The sequence below is a fragment of the Tenebrio molitor genome, chromosome 6, assembly GCF_963966145.1.
Source record: "Tenebrio molitor chromosome 6, icTenMoli1.1, whole genome shotgun sequence".
NCBI lineage: Eukaryota > Metazoa > Arthropoda > Insecta > Coleoptera > Tenebrionidae > Tenebrio > Tenebrio molitor.
Window position 1 is genome coordinate 13,413,348 of NC_091051.1, and position 24,524 is coordinate 13,437,871.

The window sequence follows — 24,524 nt, forward strand, 5'->3', positions numbered from 1 at the left end:
ATTTTTCTATGCGTTGATACATCGATTTAATTAGTGTTGTCGGTGGAACTTGATGCAATTAAGCTAATACGAAATATGTATGTCAAATTTGAAAAAAAGTTTGTCCGTCGAGAAAAAAGTTCCTTAATAACGCGTTTAATTGAATGAAAAATAATATTTTGCAGGTCGTAACTGAAGTAAATTTAGAAACTGACCTGAAAAAATTTCCATCCTCGTAACGAAGAAGCGACCAAACCCTACTCCCAATTAAATCATGTTTAAATAATACCGTGTGTTTATGCGAAATAAGAATTCAAACAATTTACGATATAATTATTATGAAATGTGTTCGGTTCAAAATTTACTGTGAAGATGAAAGTTTGAACAGAGCGTTAAGTTAATAATAAATGTTCTGATGATTGCTCCCGAAATAGCCTCGGTATATCAATGCTGGAATTTAGTATCTGTTAGTTGGTAACATCCACAATAAAAATAATAAAAGTGCCACCTACCTATTTAGATCTTGGTCTTGTGATAAGTAATGGTATGCCAATTTAAGCTAAACTGAAAGGAGGTAGTTGTAGAAAAAAAATGCGATGAGTGTATATAGTAATTTCGTTTATTTTCAATTTTGAATTGTTAACATGTACATCACACATAAACCTAATTCTAAATGTCAGATCTCTAGTTCCTCCTGAGGGGGAACCGTCACTGAATTTTTTTGGTGCTGAGAAAATTTTGTTATATTCGGTCAGTGGATAAATATACAGGTCTTGGAGAATATATCAAAATTTTCAGGTTATTTTAAATATATAAATATTTAAGTTAAATTAACTAATTTTTAAATAAACATCTACTCTAACAACACTGGAAGTAATGGCACATTACTAATAATATACTAACAACCAGCCGACAGAATTACCAAATTCCATCACTGAAACACCGGATCAGGTTCAACACACACAGACTCTTATCTGAGGCGTCCTTTAGTACTCTTTGCAGTCGTCACTAACATTACCTTCGCTATAAAATATCTGCTTCTATCCACAGATTATACTTAAGTATTTACATCTAGTAAAGCTACTTATTTTTAGAGTACAAGTCGATATGTGCACACGAGTGCCGTCATTTCACATACTGAAACTTTATACAAATTCAATACTAACTTGCTAATGCAACAGTCGTACGAATTCTGGAAAATGCGAAACTTAAATTTTCAAATTGGATACAACTCCGCAAAGCTACGCTACAACAATCCAAAAAGAATAAATCACGCAAAACTGGCCCAAAATTTAAAATTTCGATTTTCCAGCGGCAGCAGTTCTTTGCATATTTACAAAATATTTATACACCAAATCGCTCGCGCACGGCTCGCTCGATTTTTGTTTTCTTTTCGTCTTTCATCTAATCAGACATTTAGCATTTCTGCGTGGCGGCCAGGTACATGTAGTACTGCGCCAGCGACAGCAGATAGACCATGTTGCTATTTGTACCTTTCTCGTAGTTGATCTGCCGCTCCTGCTGGCGCGCGTTGTCCGCCGCCACCTTCAGCAAACCCTGGATGTTGCGGAGGAGCGTCTCCGTCGAGGAGATGCTGGGATCTTGACTAGGACCGTTGGCCGAAGCCACCGCGCTCGCCAGGGTCGAGTAGTTCAACGCCGCCTGCTGGGAGTCGCTGCCGGGGGCGGCAGGCAGGGGCAGGTCGCCCTCGTCCATGTCTGCAAACAACGGAAAACCAACTTCAAAATTTAACACTCGAAGAACCATGTCAAGAACAAAGTCTACTTTCGAAATTCGTTCGATAATTTTTTCTTCTCTCTTGTTTTATTGTCGTATAAATCAACCATCAGAGAGCTATTGTTGGAAGAGAACGCAAATTAATTATGTTAGCTACGCTACTGCCAATTCAAATGTTGCGGTTATGCGTGCCATCCTTCAAGAAATATATTTCATCACCAAACCGCAGGATTTTATGGTTCATGATCTTTCAACATCTCGACGACTTCATTTAAGAATCGATTTGAAACTGACGCGTTTGTGGAAGACGTTTGGTTCCCGATTTTGAAGAACTGGATCTCGGTGATCCTTTGTCGTCGAAGATGCTATGCTAATGGTGAACCTCCAGTTTCGAGAGTTGAACTCGTCAAACCGGCAATCCTCAAAGTGAGCCATCAAATCGAGCATGTCAGTTGGTCATCCATCTTGACCACAACCTCTTGGCCACATTAACATTCCCCATCTCATTTTTCCCATGTCTTAAACAAACAAATTAGCCAGACATATTTCTTGTTCGGCGAGAACACGGTAACTCGTGCACGCATGTGCAATCAAAAATGATTTATTTGTCGATATCCCAAACTAGTATCATTCGATGGGACCGAAGGAGGTCCGGTCGTAAAGCAATTAACTGTTTGGCTAACATTTGAACAAACTTCCACTTGGTGCTCTTCATTCGCCCAGCCATGTTGATATACACGACACAGTCGAGTTTGTAATTAGCAAAAGATAGAAAATTAATTTCGGATAATGAATTCGCTACAGTGGGAGCAGCATGAAAGCCAAGAATAGACTTGGCACAGACTAATAAATCCGCTCTTTTCTTTTACATATTATTCGGGAATACATTAATTTCACAGGCGATAAATTAGAAAATTCTCATTCTCGTTATGTCAGAATATTAAATTAATTAATGATTCCTGCGTCACATTTGACCTTAGAAGGCATCAGTTCAAATCAGCTCGGTCCGACAACTGTTAAATTTTTTTTCTTACTCGAAATTGTCAGCCACACCAAACATATTTTCATATTTTCCTCCGAGCAAGTGGTACAAGCGCAAAAATAATAATTTTTTTAAATCGTGTGTTGAATTTGTGAAACATTTTGCTGATAGTTTTTATTTTCAGATGAGAATGGAAATGGAAAGGCCCAAATCACTTTCATCGTCTGCCGGCCTTTTAAATCCGACCGGAGCGCGTCACCGGATCCGCTCTCCATCTGTAACAGGAATCCCGATTTGGGCAGTCAAAGCCGTCAGGTTTGGAGGGTCCAGGTCAAAGGGCGAGCGATCGATCGGATGTTTACCTTGATCCTTGTCGTCTTCGTCCTCGGGGTCGGAGATGTTGTCGTCGTCCTCGTCTTCGGCCGCCGATCTCGGCGACCTGGGTGAAGGAGGCACGTCGGGTCCGTCGGCTTCGCTCCCGGAGTGGTCGGCATCGCCCAAGGAGCCGGCGCTGCCGCCGCCGCTCTTCGACAGATTCAACACGGGACTGTGATCGGTGGGTGAGCCTGAAAACAACGTACACGTATTAATCCGGTCCCGTCGAGGAAATAAAAAGTTAACTATCACTCCAGGATTTAATTAATGGTTGTAAAACGGGGATTTGGTGCCTGGACGTTACACGAACCAATCTCGCCCCGTAATAAATTACGCGAGGGTCACAATTAAATACGCATATGCAGAAATTGAAACGAATACCCCGGTTAAGTCTCGAAATAAATCGGACTGTTCGGTCTTTTAGATGAACGCATCAATCTACGGGGGCTTACGGGATTTATCGCCGCCAACTAGGCCACCAGACGAAATCTCGCACGCCCCCGACGAAATAGTTAACAATATTTTTCTTTTCAAACCGTTTGCATCGGTTCTTGTATCAGACTTGAAAAAAATGAAATTACATATTTGTGACCACATCTTTACTTTTGTCAAAATTGAGTTCACTCTTGACCTTTGAACGCTTTTATTTTATTAACTCTCTTCGAAAATGATTTCACTTTAATGTCTTAAGTTTACTCTTGTTTTCTTGGAAAAAATTTGGATCGAGGAAAAGTTTAATTAGAATTTTATGAAAATTTGTTTATTTAATTCAAAACTAACTTTTAATTATAAATTTCCTGTACAATTAGAATGAAATTAAATTAATCAAGGCGTTGTATCTAACTGTGCACAAACTTATAAAGTTCGACTGAGAAATAATAAGTGATCTGTTGAGATTTTTTTTGTCGATCTAATTTCATTATTGCAACATAAATCATGTTTCTGTTTAGTTTTTCACTTTTAGAATCAACGTCAAATTTTAGTAACATATTTATTTTACGCAGATGAAACGAAGCTGATTCAGGAAGAAAGGCAGAAAGCGAAACTAAAGGGGGACAACGGCAGAGTAAAATGCAGCTGGAAGATTGAAGAAGAACCCAAGACGAATAAAGAACATAATCGAGGGAGAAGAAACAAAATTTATTGTAAAATTATTTGGATTACTGTATTTTATTGTACTTTATATTGTAAATCCGAACAGTGTTGTGTTGTAAAATTAATGAATAATCAATTTAACTTAAAATAATTAAATTGATTATTTATTAATGATAAAAATACAGAGGGAAAAGTAGGGGGGCGTATTTTAATTCAATCATCACTTCTCCATGACGAAAGGTAAGTGCCTGTTTTTTCAAGGGTGGATAAGGAGGGAAGTGATGTCATTTTTAAATGTGTAGCTAGGTGTCAACTAGTGAGTTGGTGGAGGGAAGAATTGATGTTTATTTTGTTATTTTTAGCAAGTATGGAAAGCTTTTTTAATTTATTATGTAGCTAGTTGAAATCTAGTGAGTTGGGAAATGTTGTGAATAGTGATGGCTTTGTGCTTGTCATTTTTATGCGCAGCCAGACAACAACTAGTGAGTTGGTGGTGGAAGAATTTATTTTCAGTTTCTTTATTAGCGAGTATGGAGGAATGTTTTGAGTTTTTTATGTAGCTAGTTGGAATCTGGTGAGTTGGGTCGGGAATCTACGTGGCAGTCCATATCTGTAATTACTTATTATTTATTTTAAATTAATTGTCAATGATAAACCCACGAAAATTGAAAATTATTGGCTTGGTGAGCCACCGAGAAATATTAGCGAATGGGGAGAATGGTACTTTAGGCGAAAACGTTGCTGTGCATTCAAGAAAAATTTGCGAAATGGTACGTCAAGCGAAAATGTTTTTTTTTGTCCTTTCGAGAAATATTAGAGGGTGGGAAAATCAGTCTTGGAGAAAAAAATGTTTTTTGTACTAGCAAGAAATATTAGCTGGTGGGGAATAAAATGAATGAAAACTTTTTTATGCCACCCAGAAATGTAAGCAGTTGAGAGGAAACTGATCTTTTAGGGATTTTTTTTGTGTCATCAAGTTTCGTGCTTTCGAGAAATATTAGAGAGTGGAAAAACATTTCTGTCCCATCAAGTCAAATTAGCAAGTGGGGGAAATACGTAGTAGGTACTATTCCTGATACGGAATCTAGGCCAACATTTTTTAGATATTTCTAAAAAAAAATATGTAAACCAGTCATTAGTGTCATTAATATATGACAATTGTTAAAAATCACTTTGAAGTTTTTCTTGTGACATCAAAAAAGCAGGGAAATGGTATTATCGAATCAAAAGTTGAGTTATATTCAATAAAGGCCAGTTCACACATATTTGTCAGTTAAATGTCAGTCGTGGCCAAGATTCCGTGTCCGAAATAGTACAGTTGCGGCCGTTGAAATCTCAGACAGCAAAGATTTAAACACTCTGTATAAATTCCGAAATTTGATTAGAGTAAACAGGATTTTCACCAAGTCTTATAAAGTCAGTGTCAGTATTTGACATATTAGGTCAGAATCGCGCGTAACTTTTGAAATGCCGCAATTATCTGATTTGCAAAAATGTGTTTGACTGAGGGACGATGTGAGTATAAGAGCCATTGCGAGAGAAATTAATGTGGATAATGTTTGAGTGACATTTTGAGAAACGTCACTTTCAATACCATTTACAAAGCTAAAAGTTTGGCGTTGTCAAAGTGTTTTCAACGGCCGCAACTGTACGTCATAAAAAAAAACTTTTTTTTGCTTTCGCGAAATATTAGAGATGTTAAATGAAAATGTTTTTTGTCTCACCGAGAAATATAAGCAAGTGGGGGAAACCCGGTTTTAAAGGGATTTTTTTTTGTCTCATCGAGTAAAAGCAGCGGGTGGGGGAATCTAAGGTTTTTTTTTGTGCAATCAAGAATTATTAGCGAGTGGGGGGGAAATGGTACGACATGCGACAAGCTTTTTTTGTGCTTTCGAGATATATTAGCGGGTGGGGGAATCAGTCTTTGCATGAAAATGTTTTTTGTCTCACCAATAAGCAAGTGGGGGAAACCCGTTTTTAAAGGATTTTTTTTTTGTTTCATCGAGTAAAAGCAGCGAGTGGGGGAATCTAAGGTTTTTTTATGCAATCGAGAAATATTAGCGAGTGGGGGAAATTAACGGTGGTATAAAAAAGGTTTTTTTTTGTCCTAACGAGAAATATTAGCTGGTGGGGGAATCAGTCTTTGCATGAAAATGTTTTTTGTCTCACCAATAAGCAAGTGGGGAAACCCTTTTTTAAAAGGAAATTTTTTTTGTTTCATCGAGTAAAAGCAGCGAGTGGGGGAAATCTAAGGCTTTTTTTTGTGTTATCGAGAAATATTAGCGGGTGGGGGAATCAGTCTTTGAATGAAAGTGTTTTTTGGTCTCACCGAGAAATATAAGTAAGTGGGGGAAACCCGTTTTTAAAGGGACTTTTTTTTGTTTCATCGAGTAAAAGCAGCGAGTGGGGGAATATAAGGGTTTTTTATGCAATCGAGAAATATTAACGAGTGGGGGAAATTAATGGTGGTATAAAAAAGGTTTTTTTTGTGCTAACGAGAAATATTAGCTGGTGGGGGAATCAGTCTTTGAATGAAAATGTTTTTTGTCTCACCGAGAAATATAAGAAGTGGGCGAAACCGCGTAACCCGTTTTTAAAGGGATTTTTTTTTTGTCTCATCGAGTAAAAGCAGCAAGTGGGGGAAATCAGAGGTTTTTTTTTGTGCTAACGAGAAAGATTAGCTAGTGGGGGAAATGGTACGACATACGACAAGCTTTTTTTTGTGCTTTAGAGATATATTAGCGGGTGGGGGAATCAGTCTTTGCATGAAAATGTTTTTTGTCTCACCAATAAGCAAGTGGGGGAAACCCGTTTTTAAAATATTTTTTTTTGTATCATCGAGTAAAAGCAGCGAGTGGGGGAAATCTAAGGCTTTTTTTGTGCTATCGAGAAATATTAGTGGGTGGGGGGAATCAGTCTTTGAATGAAAATGTTTTTTTGTCTCACCAAGAAATATGTATAAGCAAGTGGGGGAAATATAAGTTTTTTTTTGTACTAACGAGAAATTTTAGCGAGTGGGGGAAACTTGTCTCTAAAGAAAAATTTGTTTGTGTCAAGTAAAAATAGCGGTTTTTTTGTCTTTCGAGATATATTAGCGAGTGGGGGAAATCAGTTTTTCAATAAAAATATTTTTTTGTGCTAGTCAGAAATATTAGCAGGTGGGAGAACCTGTCTTTGAAGGATTTTTTTTTGTCTCATCGCGTAAAAGTAGAGAGTGGGGTTTTTTTTCCTTTCGAAAATTATTAGCGAGTGGGGGAAATCAATTACGGAATGAAAATGTTTTTTGTGATAACCAGAAATATTAACAAGTGGGGGAAACCTGTCTCTTAAGGATTTTTTTTGTGTCGTTGTGTAAATGTAGCGAGGGGGGGAAATGGTCGAGAGTTTCTTGCAATCAAACAAACAAACAATATGTATTACACTTTTGTTTTTTAGGTTAAATGAAAATTTGTAGATAATCCGATTTGTTCTTTGCAAAATTTAACTAGTCCTTTGTAAACATCCATTTTTGTGAAAAGGAAAATAAAATTTATCATAGAAACATCCCTTTGTTTTTATTACTTTTTCCTTCATACATTGGTCAGTGTAAGCAAAAGGATGGAAATTTTTCTAGATGGCATTTTCTCCCGAAACTAGTTGCCAAACTTACCGTTTCTTGGACTGAGATCTCTCGCTTTTTGGTCGAGTGGTAGTGGTCTGTCGGGATCGCACCTTTCCTCCCTTAACCTGAAACAATAAACGACAATGTAAATTAACAAAACGTATCTGTAAATTATCCCGAATAAACAAAAGCGCCCAATTATGTTCATAAAGAGAACGATACTGCAATTTTACCTTCATTATAAATGCATTACATTTCGTCCGGAGCATGCAATCTGTCGATTTGATCTTTACCAAAATGGAAATTTTAACAGTTCTCGTATTAACAGCCGGCTCGTAAAACATGCAATTAGAAAAATACATCTGTTTTAATTAGGACAATGGCAATAAGTCGCGGATTCGGGGCCGTGCAACCCCAATTTAACGATAGACACCGCGGGGGTCCCCACGCCGCCTTCATTAGACCCCGGCGCTACATCTGAATGGGAAATTTGATAACTGACGGTCCCCTCGTCTTCGGGAAGAGAAAAATCGGACAAAGCTACATATCCGAGCCGATATCTGTATTGTGGGAGTAAGTGCTTGGATCATCGAGCTTTGCGATGACTTCGGCCAGCTTGCCGGGGGCGATATGTTAGAAGAGCACTTTGCATATCGCCTTGCCACAAATATGAATAGGAAATGAACTAGTTCGCTCCTGTATTGATTATCTCCTGGTTGAGGAAAATGCGGACCCGGTTTCTTGTACAATTAGAACCTGGCAGGTCTACGACGAGTCCAACGAGGCACTAAGAGGGACAGTTTAATTCCGAGTCGGGCGAATTAGCCTAGAAATGGCACCTAATTCACAAGGACAGTGGCGAGTTGCACAAGATAATTGGATTTGGAAGCGTGTTAGGACGCTCAACGTTCTATTAAGTAGATTCTTATCTCCCAAGATTCATTTGACCCGACTTAATTATGTAACAATACGGCCCACACGCTCTCACGTGTCTGATCGTTTAGGGTAGTCTCGACGTCCGGGAGGAAAGACGTCCTGGCCCAGGGTCGGGTCTGGATAAGAAGAAGAGGAAGTACAACTTCAATATGATTGTAAGTATTAATAAAAGTTTAGTTGACTATTCAGGAATTTGCTTTCATTGATTGTAAACCATCCTCTTACAGCTCTGATTTAGCATTCTCAGACTTCTCTTGGTTGAGAAAAATGGCATTTCCCTTTGATAAGCAAGAAAAAAGAAATAACATGGAAAAAAAAGTTGATTCTTAACAAAATCCGTATAACAATTTGTCATGAAAAAATGAAGTAACATTAAAGTGATAAAAGTTGGCGTTGAACAGTCGATTGTGAACACTCCACTCGTCAGTCTGCAGAGTAAAAACACAAACAACGTAAAAAGTGAGGTTATATTTAAACAGCTGATCCGTGATCTGTAATCCGTGGTGCGTTCACAATCGACTCTTCAACCCACCCGATACAAAATTCTTTTTATTTCTAACCTCACTAACTCTAGACGTATTTTCCAATTAATATTAATACAGTACAACCTCGATAATCCGAACCCCCGGTAATCCGAAACTCCAGTAATCCGAACAAATATTTTGTTTCTATAATCCGAACAAAACCAGTTGTTCAAATTCGCTAATCCGAACACCGTCATAACATGTTTGTTTTGACTAGCTGTTAGAAGAAAGTGGGGAGAACAAAACAATGAATGCATTTTCAGTTACAAGAAGTGCGTCTTTGTGAGAGTATCGTTGCTTTATTACACAAAATTATGGCAGAAAAAAGAAAACATCGTACCCTTACTCTGTTACAAAAGTATAACATTTTACAAAAACTCGAAGACGGACAAACGGTCACAGCACTTTCAAAAGAATATGGAGTAGGAAAAGCTACAATTTCGGATATTAAAAAGAAAAAAGAGAAAATAAAACAATTTATTGCATCTAGCGAAGCCGAAACAAGTAAAAGAAAAACCATAAAGCAAGCATTTTACCCAGCAGTAGATTCTGCAGTTTACACGTGGTTTCTTCAAGAAAGATGCCGAAATACCCCGATATCTGGAGAAATTTTGAGAGAAAAGGCAAGATATTTTTATCAAAAAATTACAGGAAAAAATGATTTTCAAGCTAGTTTGGGTTGGCTTGACAAATTTAAAAATAGATTCGGTATTCGACAGCTGACTGTAAGTGGGGAAAAACTTTCTTCGGACATAACCGCCATTGAACCATTCAAGAATAAATTTCTGCAGAAAATTGGAGAACTCGGGTTGACACCAGATCAAGTGTACAATGCAGACGAAAGTGGATTATTTTGGAGGGTTCTTCCAAATAAGACTCTAGTACACAAAAATGAAGATTCTGCTCCGGGGCGTAAGATTAGTAAAGAAAGGATAACATTTATGCCCTGTGCCAACTCAACGGGCACCCACAAACTGAAACTGCTCGTAATTGGGAAAGCCAGAAAACCGAGAGCTTTTACTAAGACTGGTTCCTTACCAGTGATTTACAAAGGACAGCCTAGAGCTTGGGTCACTCAAGATATATTCAAGGAATGGTTCTTCGAAGAATTTGTACCAGCCGTGAGAAGAAAAATGTCAGAATTAAAATTGCCGAAGAAAGCACTTCTTGTTCTGGACAACGCTCCTGGGCATCCCAGTGAAGACGAGTTACTTAGTGACGATGGTCAAATTACCACCATGTTTTTACCACCAAATTGTACACCGATATTGCAGCCCATGGATCAGAACGTCATCCAAGCCATTAAGCTACATTATCGCAAGACTCTGCTGCTGCAAGTTGTAAGTGCAGAAAATGACATCTCTGAGACTTTGAAAAAATTAAACCTAAAAGACGTTGTTTATTCACTGGAGGAAGCATGGCAATCTGTTAGTGTAAACTTAATTACAAAATCTTGGAAGAATCTTTGGCCCAATCGCTTTCAAGACGCATCTTTCATTAACGATAATCAAGATAATTCCTATGATGAAGAAGATCTGCTTCCATTATCCACACTACTGAGAGGGAATCGTCCGGATGAGAACACAAAAGAAAACGAATTAGCTATTATGACTGGACTCCTAAATAACTTGTCTAAAGGAGGAAATCTAACTAGAAATGAAGTTAGAATATGGGCAATCGACAATGAAGATGAAAAACAAGACATCACATTTACAGACGATGAAATTGTTGCTGAGGTCGTGGAACAAAATGAACCAGAAGAAGATGAACCAGATACTGAAGAAGGATCAACTCTTCACAGCACAGCATTAGCTGGTTTCAATATTTGTATCCAATGGGCAACGGAAAATGGCATTCCATTGAATCAAATATTATTGCTAAGGCAAATGCGAGAAAAAGCGATGAAACTACACATTAATAAATCAAATATCTTCAAACAAACGTCAATTAAAGATTTTTTTCTTAACGAGTAGGCTCTGATGTTATTTTTTGGAATAAATATTATTTTTCAGTTTGTTTGTAGTCTTTTTGGATAGTTTTCTTTAATCCGAACAAAAGCCAAATCCGAACACGCTCGTGCTGAATTGGTTCGGATTATCGAGGTTGTACTGTATTCATAAAAAAAAAAATGCTTACTTGGTGATTGTTAATTTCTTTGTTTCCTGTTGAATTCTTTATGGATAAGAAAAAATTATGAATATGGACATGAATGAAACATGAAAGTGTGCTGTATCTACAGAGTGAGATAAGTTTTGAGAAGAAAAAGCAAAATCAAAATATAAAAAGATGTTAGAACATTGTTTAAAAAATGAAATGGGAAAGAGAACGCTCGGAACAGAGAGAACAAATAATAAAGAAAATTTACTTATTTTAATAATTTAATGGAAGAAACAGAAACACATTACAGACGATTTAGATCCAGAAAACAGAGAAATATAAATTTCTATGTGCCAACCTAAAAAGTAAATGAGAAAAAAAAAGCAATAATGTTTGCAGAAAGCCAGTGGAGATGACTGATTAGTACGAGCGTGTAAAGGTCGACTAATTTAATATGAAATTAGTAATCTAAGAAGTTAAAAGTCAATGAACTAAGTACTAATGAAAGAGAAGTATTTAGAAAACTGAAGGAAGAAAGTAAAAATAGAATTCTTTTGAACTTGAATTTTTTTTTGAATATCAAAAAAGCTCAAACCCGAAGTCATGAAAATCCAATTAAGTCGTTCTTCTAAGTTGAAACTTAGTTTTTATTGTTAGGTGAACTAAACATTTTTAAAACGAAAAACCTTCTCAAGGCAAGTTACTTTCTGGAGCATATCTTCAAAGTCACTTCCGAATGCACCGTTTGTAAAACGTCGGATTTAACATACTAAACGAGCGAGATCCAACATGTTTTATGTAAAGTTCAAGATGCATGCAAATCGCCGACGAATAATTGCATGCGATTCGACTCATATATCAAATAGTGCCCCTGATATTGTGACTCTATTACACACCCCATATGGCTCAAAGTTCCGCGGCCTAAAAGCAAACGAGATCCACTCGAAAAGGTGCTGACTGGATCTTTCGTTTACATTGAAGTGGACGATTTTTGTTGAAATATGTAAATTTGATAAAACGATCGTCCATCACTGACAGACGTAGACGCAAGTCATTTCTCCTCACAAATTTACATCTCAATCTGGTACAGGCCGAAAAAGACAAACAGCTATTAATTGATGGAATCGAAATGTTCGCGGGGGTAAATTTTTGCCGGAAGATTGTATTTCCGGACGGAAAAATAATTTTGTCGACTCTTCCGCCGTTGGCAATTGTGGATGGGTCCGTGTCGTTAGTCTCGTTTTTCTTCGTGAGTTAAAAAAGGTCTCGGCAAGATGAATACATTAAGTATCATGTTTTGAGCAGCGGGAATTGTCTGACACTAACGACCCTGCGCCTTTTGTTTCTAAAATATGATTCCTCTAATTACTCATAATTACACATCGACAGTAACAAATTCGTCGTGTTCCTTTGGGAATGCGTATTGAATGTAATTCAAGCCCGTAATTCGAGGCTCGCAAATAAGACGCCTTCAGAGACACGCGGCATTCTTCTAATTGGAACCCGTCGTCGAAATCTCGGACAATTAGCCAAGTCTCGTCAGGACGAGATCTAAACGGAGCAATAAATTATCAGGCAATAAAGCGGGCCTTAAACATTATTGCCTCGTCAAATAAAACAATGCATACGAGGCCCAATAACGAAGTTCAACCCTCGGCCTTCTCGGGTTTCGCCCACTGACAGCGGAACGAGTCGTGTTTATGACTTTTCATATATTCTTCGTTATGCTCACGCAATGTTTTTCAATTTGAACGGCAAGTTCGCAGCTGCAGTCTTGTCTAAATATGTAATAAAATATCCCCCAGTATCTCGTCTTAAATTCCGTATCACATCGCCATTTTACATTATAGCAATAATTCCGCGATATTTTTCTTGTTTAGTCAGTCGACTTTCCTTTTCGCACTGCGTTTTCGGGAGCAAATTAAATTCCGGATGCTTCGCACCTGTGCCCGGCCCCCTCGCCGAATTGCAGCTATACATTGTCTTTATATCCCGCAGGATCTCGATTGCTCCCGTTAATGTCCTCAATGCTCTCAACGCTGCTTAGTCTTCGCATTACTTTTAAATATTCAAGCTACGTTAGGACGTCTCTAAAAGCATTTGGCCATTAAAAAATTAAGCGGCGGCTTCCTATTATATTATTATTTTATGCATACTTTACTGCGCACTAAATGGGAGGGAAATCGCTACCGGGAAGACGCACACGCATTAATTCCATTTTTCCGGTCGCCGCCCCCGCCCCGTCGACCATTCACAATATTTCGACGCGATTTCAATTAGAGACCAAACCGCCTAATTGTAGAAGATGGCACGCCTAACTCGAACATTAATATTAAATCGGAACCCTCCAGGATAATATTACTACAGTAGGTAGAACTAATTATTATTTAATAACGGCTCCGATCTGCGACTACTTCGCTGATTGACTGCTAATTGCCTCGAGACGTAATTAAAATTTAATCATCACGGTACGACTGTGTTTGCCCGCATATTCCGGACCATCTTCCAGAAAAATCCACCAAAAAATACCGTTCTGGCACACTAATGGATCGAACATCAATCGTCGATGCTTCCTGGAAGTGTTCGCTGCGAATCGAATCAAAGTCGATTACAAACTACAAGAACATTTATCAAAAGAGGGATACGTCATCACATATTATAAGGAACTTTGTATATCTACCGAAAACAGGGGTGTCTCACCGACTAGGTTCCATACTCGATCAATCACATTTCGTATGAAATTGAAAATTTTATACGTCACGAGACACACACACTACTTGTTTGATCCCGATTCGTTCACCTCTCTTTCGAAAAATTAAAAAAAAATCCGACATTTCGCTCCACAGATTAACATAAAATAATTAAGTAATATATTTTTTTCTCAAGAACTGACTTAATCTGATCCGCGCCGTTAAATAAGCCGCTGGTATCTCAAAGCTCCGGTTTAGTTGACGTAAAAGTGTTTATTAAAGCAACATAAAAACACAAATTTAATACAACATCGCTTAATCCGTTGCCTACACAATCGCTAATTACAGACCTGTGCAAACCTGGAAAAATTAAATTTCCCGACGATTCTAACGAAAGGCGAGTCGGCGTGCGGAAAAACCGAGATGTAAGTTGCACCTCTCCAAATGATACAGTTTGGTCCCGGCGTGGAGCCTTGCGGCCCCCCGTCGTACACTTGTCGGTTAATAATCTTCGGTGTGTTTGTGTTGTGGCTGTCGTGACCGCTTCTAAAGAGTCGCCCGCGTACAAAAGGCCGTTTATTCGAATCCCGTCCGAATTACCTTCGGAAATACTTTAACGCCTAGTCATAATGAATTCGAAGTTGTATCAATTTATTACAATCAAATTTCAATCGTAGCAACTATGGCCAGCCGCTACCGTTTTACATTTAGATTTCTATCTCTATTACTTCGTTTAAATTGTGTCTATGACTAATCAAAATCCGCTGAAAGCCTTCCGAGTCGACCAGAGAAGCTCTCGTCCTGGACGAGGATTGTCGCAAGTTGGAAACGCGACGAGTGTATTCGCGGCTAATTGTTCCTTGCAGTAGTTTAACCCTTCTTTGATATAATCATTACCCTTCTCTTATACTTGTTTCATTATTATTTAATTATTTTCATTTCTGCTTTAGACATGTTAGGAGGGAGGCTGAGATTGATAATTTACAGGTAGCCGGCTAAATTCATTTAATAAAGTCGCTGGAAAATGAAAAATTCAATTTGAAATTTACGGTTGAAGATGGTCCGCCCCGTTCCGATTCCCAAAAGGGCCAATTTGCCGTTCTCCGGTTACCGATCGAGTGATTGAATCGAATCAGGACGTATCTCTCGTACTCGACGGGTTTCGTCTTAGACACGGTCGATTTGTCTGGATTGAAGCCAATTTTTTCGGTGTTTGTTTTTGGAAATAAGTGATAAATTGTTTAGTAAACCTGTTACTGTTGTTTATAAACAATTACAAGTGCGTACGATAAATACGGAAGGGTAAATATTCGGGCTGAAAAGGGTGGTAGTGTTTGAGCTAGTGGAAACGTAACTAAATGGAAGTTAATGTTTACTTAACATTACAAATGTATGAGGAGAAACGTGGGTCAGCACTGCAAATAACTGACATATATAACAAGCTCGTCTATGTAAATAATAATTTCAGTTAACAAACACATTCATACCTTCGACGCTCTCGAGGTGCTCCACATTTCGCCCTTTTCATTTATACCAACAAAGTCAATATTTCGTCGGCGATTAAAATTTCAAACGACCCACGACCGACTCTTTATTGTGTTATACGCGAAATAATCTTTCTTGAGGACGGCGAGGGACACTCTTCCAAAGCGCAAAAACAAACTGAAATTTTAATTAATGAAAGATCCAGGTACTTATAAATCAAATGTACCACCCCACTGTCCATTCTAGAAGGATCACAGAAGGCCTATCTGAAACACGCATTGTTTGCAGGCGAGCTTAACAAAAGCAGAGCTTTAATTGCGGACTAGTTACGCAAAAACCACCCCTATAAAGAGGCGACGTATCGCCCCGACGTAATCTTACAGAGGGATTCACATATCTCCACGCAAATTAAATCTTAAATGAAATTTGAAACTATGCCTGTCTTTTTCTGCGATGATATACCGCCCCATATTGGCGCAACCCCAAAGCCAGAAGCCCCAAAAGCTGGGGCCCCGCACCACGGACACCAACTATCTCCTGCTTACAGGGTACAATAAAAAACAAATGAAACAAAAAAAAAACTTGTTTTGCTCTTGCTTAACGTTTCGCTGTCTTGCAAAGATCTTGTCTGAAATTTTGTACCTAGTCGAAGAATTTAATTTTCACTCAGGATCAAGATGCATCTTGTAGGTGAATTTTTGGGTTGTCGGCGTAAGAGCCCGATTTGGTATTACGTTTTAATTATATCCACCCCGAGAACATAACTTTTAAAGTCCTAAGAACAATACTCGGGGAGCTTCTTTTGCTAATTACCTCAGCAACTCCGAGTGTAGGTACATCCGGAAATGAGATTTCGATGTATCCCGGAGGAGCTTTCTGAAACTCCGTCCGTCCCGTCGTAGCTTTTGTGTCGTCGGAGTTTAGGGTTGAGATTTGCGAGCTAGCGTGGCAACAGTTAACATGGAATCTGTTAACTGAATGTAGCATTTCGCAGAATACAATTATAATATTAGATTAGCGAGAGAAGATAAGATCTCGACTGCTCTTAGTTCGTGTATGAAGCTGCTAAGTGAATTCTCCACTCTAAACTTGATCAAGATATCTTAATATTGTTTAATGCAATGGCGGGTGATGGCACTAGGTACATTATGATCTGGACTTTGATAATGTCTCAGTTTACATATTGGATAACGCCCTAACGAGAAGACGCGATAATTACCGAAAATAACAAAACTCACCGAGTCAGAGATGATTGATTAAGGTAGGGCCGGAAAACACGGCGTATTTAGAGATATTTTAGCGCGGATGTTGCCAACCTTATAAAAAACCTCCCCCCAAGCTTTGACAGATCCTCTCAACGTCGCGAAAACGAAACTAACTTAGTCATTTGTCAGGCGGCGGGTCCCAGCTGCGAGCTACAAGAAGAGGCATTTTAATTCACTTATTGAACATATTTTTTGGCTGCAGAAAGACATTTTAAAAATCATCAGCCTGTCTGCGTTTCCACCCTCCCTAATAAAACGATCTGAACTACAAAAATAAATTGCGCCCGGGCACCTATAAAACGCGGCTCGTAGATCAATTCGAACGTTTTGCTGTTGTGGCCTCGTTTAAAATTCATAAACCGAAAAAAAAACTTTCGAAATTTTTATGTGTACAAAGACGCATTAAGTGCGCGTAAATTTCCGTTTTTGAGGAAATGAGAATGGATCCATAAACGTTCACGCTCAAAGTGGATTTGATTCCCAACTTCATATTTGATGGAAACGTCAGATAGGGATAATTACCAGCAGTCACAGGACCACACCTCATCGTTAATGCTATTATTGATTTTCGTGGCGATTTAAGCTGCTACAACAAGAAAACATTTCAGCGAGTAAAAATGAGAAGAGGACGTCACGTGGTGTCCGGTCCGTGCGAGTACAGTGCGAATCGTGACTCCGCCCGTACACTTCTCGTGGAATTGCCGCACAGAATGGAGTTTTTCTTTTGGTGGTGGTTAGCACCCGTCAGAATCGTAGTTAATTATAAGACAAACTGTTCCCTGATCCACGTGTCTTTCAGCAAACATCAGGCGGTATCTTTCGTAATAAAGGTGATATTGTAGCTACTGCATTACAGTCAAGTTATTATTAAAATGAGGTGATTAATCATAGTGGTGACATCTCTGACAGTCCCCCATCGAGCCGGCTGGCCTGATGTCGCCAAGCCGGTGTCATCACCTCCTCCTCATTTGTAACATAAATAAACCCCAGGATAAAAATTTCCAATATCTATCTTCGCGGCGACCACAAGATACGCTCGCCGTTCCACCCTCTAACATACCTTGTCCCGATCAAATACGGGCATTAATATTTGCATTTAATTAAATCGAAACACGGTAAATTAATTTTATGCCAGCGGTGAATATTTACGACGATTAAATAATTTTAGAACCAGCGGCTGTTGCTCATAATAACAACGTGTTGTTTCAGGCGAGGTTATGACGATTTAATGCTGTTTGTCCGCTCACACACCCCTTCGTTCTGTTTGTTTATTCACCTATCCCTGTTTGCCGATGTCAAAAGTAACAACCTACACGACATTACGTCTGTAATTAGTGGACACTACGTGAGAAAATCGCCATACCACCCCTTAATAATATGCCACGAAGTTTGTACACACATCACCGACACACAAACGAATCGTACTTATCAGGCGCAGATCCTTCCACAAAGGGCCGCACCTAACGGACACAAAAAGGACGACACGCTTTGACTGTCCTGAGTGGCTAATCTGACGTCTTACGCCCAAAAAAACCGATCTCGGGCTTGCTCGATGGGATTTAAGTCTTGACTTCTTGCTGGCCGGTTGCACCTGTCAATGCAGCTCACTCCTTTGAAAGGTTTTTGGTCAAAGATTTTATTTAGTTTCTAATTCTACAAATGGTAAAATGTTTTCTCTTGGAGTAAGAACCGACAATAATAAACAAATAATTGGATCAGTATAGGCTATCGATAATTTAATTCTGTGATATTAAGCTTGAAAATCTGCCGTATAAGGAGGAAACTGTCAAGGCAATTTACATTTTAATAGCCATCGGCGGAATTGACAAAGTTCTATTTTTCGGCTTATTTACCGGTTTTCTTTTTGCTTTTGTCTTAAATAATTATAAATCAACAAGGATGACGTTGGTTTTCTTGATCTTAATTTGCAGATGAAAATTGAAGATGGTCGAGGTAATTAGTAGTGACATATTGGATCACGTGTTGTCTGTCAAAGCCGCATGATGAAAGAGGCTCATTTCATGGCCTAGTCGTTGTGTTTTCGTCTCATTTGTCCCCTAATTAATCTATCCTGTCCTTGTCATTCATTTTTCCGTCGGACCAGTCCCCACACATCTCTCAGGTACCACAAACAAACATCTCTCACCGAATCCGTCTCGCCGTCGTCAAGTCGTTGATTTTCAATGAATAAATTTCTCAAAGTTGGAGCATTAAAATTCGACGAAATGACACGGAAAATAAAGAGGAATGTAAATCCCCGCGCGTCGACAAATTACATTTCTGAAAATGTATTCCGAAGTACTAAAACCCAATTTAAAATCTTCGTTGTCAAAAACTAATCGCACACCTTTAAAATAAAAGCTCGGGCGTGAAATCAGATTTCCGTTCACGTTTCCATTATTAACTTTCGCGAATGTTATTTTTTATTCAAATCAAGCGCCCCCTTGGGACGCTTCGCTCGCCACTTCCCGGGCGAACTCTTGCGGGATCATTTGTCATCGACGGCTTATGACTTCTCGGGCGAGGACTTTCGGGAGCGCTCCGACAATTAGGACGTCGAGGATGGCGAGGGGTTTTTTACAGACGTGGTCTGCATGTGATTTGCGAACCGGAGGAACACGCAGCCAGACAGACACCCGCGGTTTGCCACCGTTGTCTTACTTACATGTTTACGACCGTGCGGTACGCAAAATGGTGCACGCGAATTGACAATAACAATAATTAACTAATTGGCGGATTTGCATCCAGCCATAAATATATCGGGCACGGGAATTCTTAATTAATTGTGGCGGCTGCGGCGCAAACCGCCGAATCTTCCATGCTCCTCCGGCTACCGAAACCTATCCATTTCGACGACCTTCCGACTCTTCGGCAGGCCGAAGCGATCCAGACAGGAAACAAATTTCGCGTCGTCAATCAAACAAAAATCTCCCAAGCAAATTAAAAACGCTAACGGAAATTAAAGATGCGAGATAAGGCCACAAACCTAACGTGCGAGTGTCTTAGCCAACTCTCGACTGATACGCGAGCCAAAGATCTGGCTAGCTCGACGAACAAAACTGTCAGTTTTTCATTTTTTGAAACAAATTCGTTTTAATAACGTAATGACGTACGTTTCCGCACAAGTGTAGTAAAGTGACACTAGTGTGGTAAAGTTTAAAGTAAAGCGACAATAAAATTTTTGGTAGAATTAATGGAAAAATGCATTCGTTGGTGAAGGCGACGTTAAAATTAGTTTTGTTGTTTCGGTTGGAGCAGTCGAGTTGCTGAATTAGTGGACTTTTAAACGCCAGTAGACAGTAACAAACGACTGGGTCTCCTTGAAAAGAAGGGATGTTTTTCGCTAATTAGGGCGACGGTTCTCATTGGAAAACGTCCAGGAAGGTGAGTTAGAAAGTTAGTGGGCGAGCGCAAATAATGCAATAAATAATAAGGATTTAATAAGTTAGAGGCGGTCTCGTTCCTGCAGGAAACGACTCTTTGAACCGCCAGGACAGGTGTAAAATATATAATCCAATCACGTTGCCACAATGGAGACAATGGAGAATCAGAAGTTTGCGACAGATTTATACGAGGAGCTTTTCTATTAGCGAAAACAGCAGGTTCGGTGGTATTAATAACGACACGGATCGTAATTTTATGGACTTCCGACACGCAGTCGCCCAAATACGGAACGGAACGCGGAAGAAGAAAGAAGAATTTTTCTTTAAGTCGGGTCAGTGGAAATGTAACGTGTTCTGTGATTTATGGACTTGTAACTTAATGAATTGTGTACTAACATTCAAAACTGACTTCCTGTATCGCGGTGGAAAAATCCTTAATTTCGCATGACGTCTGCAGATCTGTATTATAATTAATGATAACACGTAAGATTCATGTTGGACCTTATTCGCCCCCTTGTAAGGGCGACTCCAGGTCCGGACCGGCGCGAGAGGGGAGAAAGCAAACACGCAGGGCGCTACGCGATGACTCGTGTTTGTTTGAATAGGACGGACCGTATTCGCAGCTGATAAGACTGGGAATAATTAATCTTAATATTACATTCTTCGATTGTTAGGCCCTTTGGATTAAGGCTCACGGGTGTTACGCGCCGATCCCGCAGAGCGCAGCACCGGCATCGCTCGAAGAGGGAGGGCGTTCTTTGACATTTCGTATCGAAGGAAAAAGGTTCTGCAGTTTAATGTCACTTCGATAGATTTCTTTCAAAACATTTCAATTGAAGAGAATGGAAAAACAGTTGAATACCCAGTGCTATTCTTAACTGTTTTTTCCAAATTAAAAGTGCAGTACGCAAACAAACTTGTTTGGTTGTTTTGTTTTTCACCAAAACGATATATCGGAAATACATACTTTCAATTCTTTAACAACACGTTGATTTCCTCCTAAAGACTAAACATATGACCGAGAAAGCTTCTAATGTAATAAAAAATGAACTTCGTTTTTTGAAGTTTTTTTTTATGTAAGTCGTACTTAATAATCAAGGAAAAAACAATCCGATTCTGTTACAATTGAAATATTTTGAAGTATTTCCCTGTTTATATTTTGACAAAAATAGTAGATGATATCATTAAGAGTAGAAGTGAGTCTTTTTGTGCTAAGCGCAGAGACTGAAGACCGAGATGAAGGCGAGGTCGTAACTGGGCGTTAGTTGTAAAAGATATAAACAAGTAGACATTTTTTGACAAAGCAACCAATTTTTTATTGAGATTTTAATTTACAATTTCCAAATTATGTTTACTTTTTAAATAATCAAAAATATTTACTGAAACTAATTTTGGAATATGTAATGCAATAGCCGCCAGCTTGTCCTATTTTTTTAAGCAAAAAAAAACTATTTTTTTTTATCTTTCCATTGTTAATAAACATGAATTATAATAATTTTATTAAGTAACTAACCCGTTTAGCTTTTATAAATGTGATGTATAGTAACCGTTCCTTTAAAAAAATGTTGCCAGTAAATATATTGCAGTTTTATTAAATGTGTTGACGTAGTGGAGCTTGACATAAAATTAAAGCTTTCTCAAGCTTGCTTGTACTTTACTTTGCAGAGATTTTTATCAAATTGCCCGTAAGTACGTAGAGAGGAAAAATAATCATATTAAAAGATAATTATAACAACAGCGATTACAAGATAAATATAAATATGTATGGCATTAAAAGTGTTTTCCTCATACGAGTAGTATAGTTCATGCACAAAATCAAAACATTTGTTACGTGAGTAAGAATTTAAACGGTGTAATAAATTAAAATTAATTTACTTCTAAAACGGAAAGTAAGTTCCAGTGTGCATTAATTTTTATATTTTCTCCGACCGGAAAATTACACTTTTCACACAATACTATTATCAGCCTATCTTCGTGTAAGCTCGGAAGATCTTGAAATGTATTAATCTTGTATGACTAAATCAAGAAATATGTCAGTGGTGATTAATTTTTAACGGAAATGTAATTAGCTTATAGTTTATGAATTATGATAATTAGGAAAAAATAAATGATTATTCCTTTGCAGATTCCTATTAAATAGAAATATGTGTCGGCAAAAACTAAAGAAATTCTGAAATGTTTTGTTGTTGCATCTCTTTGTATTGGCACGGAATGCCCCATTAGCGGCGGTGAAGCTCGCGCCTTATCTCGTACATCTCTTAATTAAAGGTGCGGAAAAAAGTCCGGATGAGCCATGTGTCAATATTAAATTACAAATCTACAATGGACCCAATTTATTCAAGATTTGATTTATTGACATCGCCGTCCGTGTTGTAATCAATAACCCGTTCCGTTATCTCTGAGATATCATCTCTGGGGTCAGGTAGAAAATTATTAATATTTACCGAGCAATAAGTCTGTCCCGACGACGACGAGTCGAATCAATCGTCTCCTGGAATCCCCACAAACTGGAAGGACCCTCTCTTAGGACTAATAAGCAACGTCCGGAGCTTTAATAAACTGTCACTTTGTTAATATCGCTGAGTTATCAGTGATATTTTATAAGGCATTATTAATATTCATAAACAGTGTTGCAGATGCCGGTTGGAAGAAGTTCTGGCTTCGCCGTGTCGGACTAATTGCCCTAGTCCGTGTTGTGACGGGGATTAATTAATTTTGGAGCCTTAATTCAAATTTAAATCGGCCAGTGTTTTGTTAATTCCGCTCTGTTAATTGTGTGGACAGCTTTGTGTAATGCTAGTCGGATATATTCGGCGCGAAATGCGCACCCCGGATTTGCATTTAGCCATTTATAAATGTTTTCCCAGTTAATTTTCAAAGACAGAGGTGGCATCTTTCTTCCCCCATCGGTATTCATGGAGGCGCCGGCTTTATCGCAAACGCAAATATTTTCAAAAATTAACCAACCCAACAGGTAACGGTCTAACTCCCAATCAAAACAACTTTCACCTAAACAACAACAATCTGCAAGCCGCACAATTAGCATAAATTTGGAAAAAAATTATTCGAATAGCAAATATGTTGCTCCACGAGTTGTGGAGTCTAAAAAATGAAACACACTTCACTCTCTAGTCACATATCTTATAATCTTAATCTTTATCAATTCCCACGAATCAATCGCAAACACTCCAACCCCCTTCCCAGCCAAGTGTATCGCTGATCGCTCCAGTTCATTATACATCTGTCCTCCACCCTCGTGCCGCATATCCGCATCGGTAAAAATGCAAGTGCACGACCCGTAAAGTGGCATTTGTCGCGACACGCGATTATTCAGGGATGTCAGTGGTGGTGGCGCAACGATTCCGACACTCACAAATCATTGGATGCTCCGTCGGTAAGCCCGGATCTGCAAGCTCCGAAAGCTCAGTTAATCGTTTGACGTTTGACAAATATCACGCTGTACCTATATGAGAGAGCGTGCCCTGTCAATATTTGGACCTGTGCGCCGCCACTTAATGTTACTAATTTTCCTAGGAAATTTCAACGCTCTCGATAACGCATTCGTTTGGTTTATGAGACAGGTGATTTTTATTGGCATGCTCGTTCTAGGCTGTTGGTGATTTAAACGCCTCGACTTGAGACGAGGTATGCGTGTGTCAATAATATTTATAATTATTGTTGCGGCATAATAAATTAAAAACGTGTTAGGTTCGTTATATTTTTCAAGACTTAATTAGTAGGGATACGCCTACTCATAAATACGTGAAAGAACTGTAAAAATAATTAGCGTAATATTAAACGTCAATTAGTTCTCCGTCCAATTAAAATTATTAAAGTGCCAGAACTGTACGTGATTGTCAAAACATTTGACTTGGTCCAGATTTTAAAGAAAGCTTCAATGAAGCCGGTAAAGTTGTTGGTAGGAGTCTAGATGTAAATTTTTCTAAAGGTGGTCCAGCTTGTTAATTAATTTCCATCCAGAAGCAAACCGAAACAACCACTTAACCAAGTTAACAAATGCTAACTGATAAATCAACAAATTCACTTTAGATTGGGTCTATAAAAATCTAGGGCTCTAAACCGGTTCAGTCGTATAGATGAATCTTTAAATAATTGTTTGTTGGTTGCATGTCCGTCCTGTATTAATATATCATCTCACCCAATTACTACGTTTTATTTCCGTTGAGATGAAACTAAAACTTGCAGTTCTCAGATACGAACTATAATTTTGCTCCTAATTAACGTCACACAAGAAATCCGATCACGAACAAATAATACACTCGTTTATACTAATTTTCACATACCTTTCTAAATGTTTCACGATGTCCTCGTAGGCGGCCCTACAGTTTTCCCATATTCCTGACCTGGAAAAATA

At 38.6% G+C, this 24,524-nt stretch overlaps 2 protein-coding genes across 7 annotated transcripts in view; one reads left to right on the forward strand and one right to left on the reverse strand.

Moving 5' to 3' along the window:
* Nucleotides 1-24,524, reverse strand: part of dac (dachshund) — a 191,647-nt gene that overhangs the window by 97,386 nt on the left and 69,737 nt on the right. For all 6 annotated transcript variants that reach the window (XM_069050712.1, XM_069050710.1, XM_069050708.1 and 3 more), the window contains 4 exons: nt 24,454-24,513; nt 7,818-7,894; nt 3,061-3,264; nt 1,473-1,697 (listed from right to left, as the gene is read on the reverse strand). In XM_069050712.1, the coding sequence (XP_068906813.1) occupies nt 1,473-1,697; nt 3,061-3,264; nt 7,818-7,894; nt 24,454-24,513 (566 nt within the window). The remainder of the gene's footprint in view (nt 1-1,472; nt 1,698-3,060; nt 3,265-7,817; nt 7,895-24,453; nt 24,514-24,524) is intronic.
* The window catches only part of Tbc1d15-17 (TBC1 domain family member 15/17), a 113,851-nt gene continuing 99,843 nt past the window's right edge, over nt 10,517-24,524 (forward strand). The window contains exon 1 of the mRNA XM_069050715.1: nt 10,517-10,527. The gene's annotated coding sequence lies outside the window, so the exon portion shown is untranslated. The remainder of the gene's footprint in view (nt 10,528-24,524) is intronic.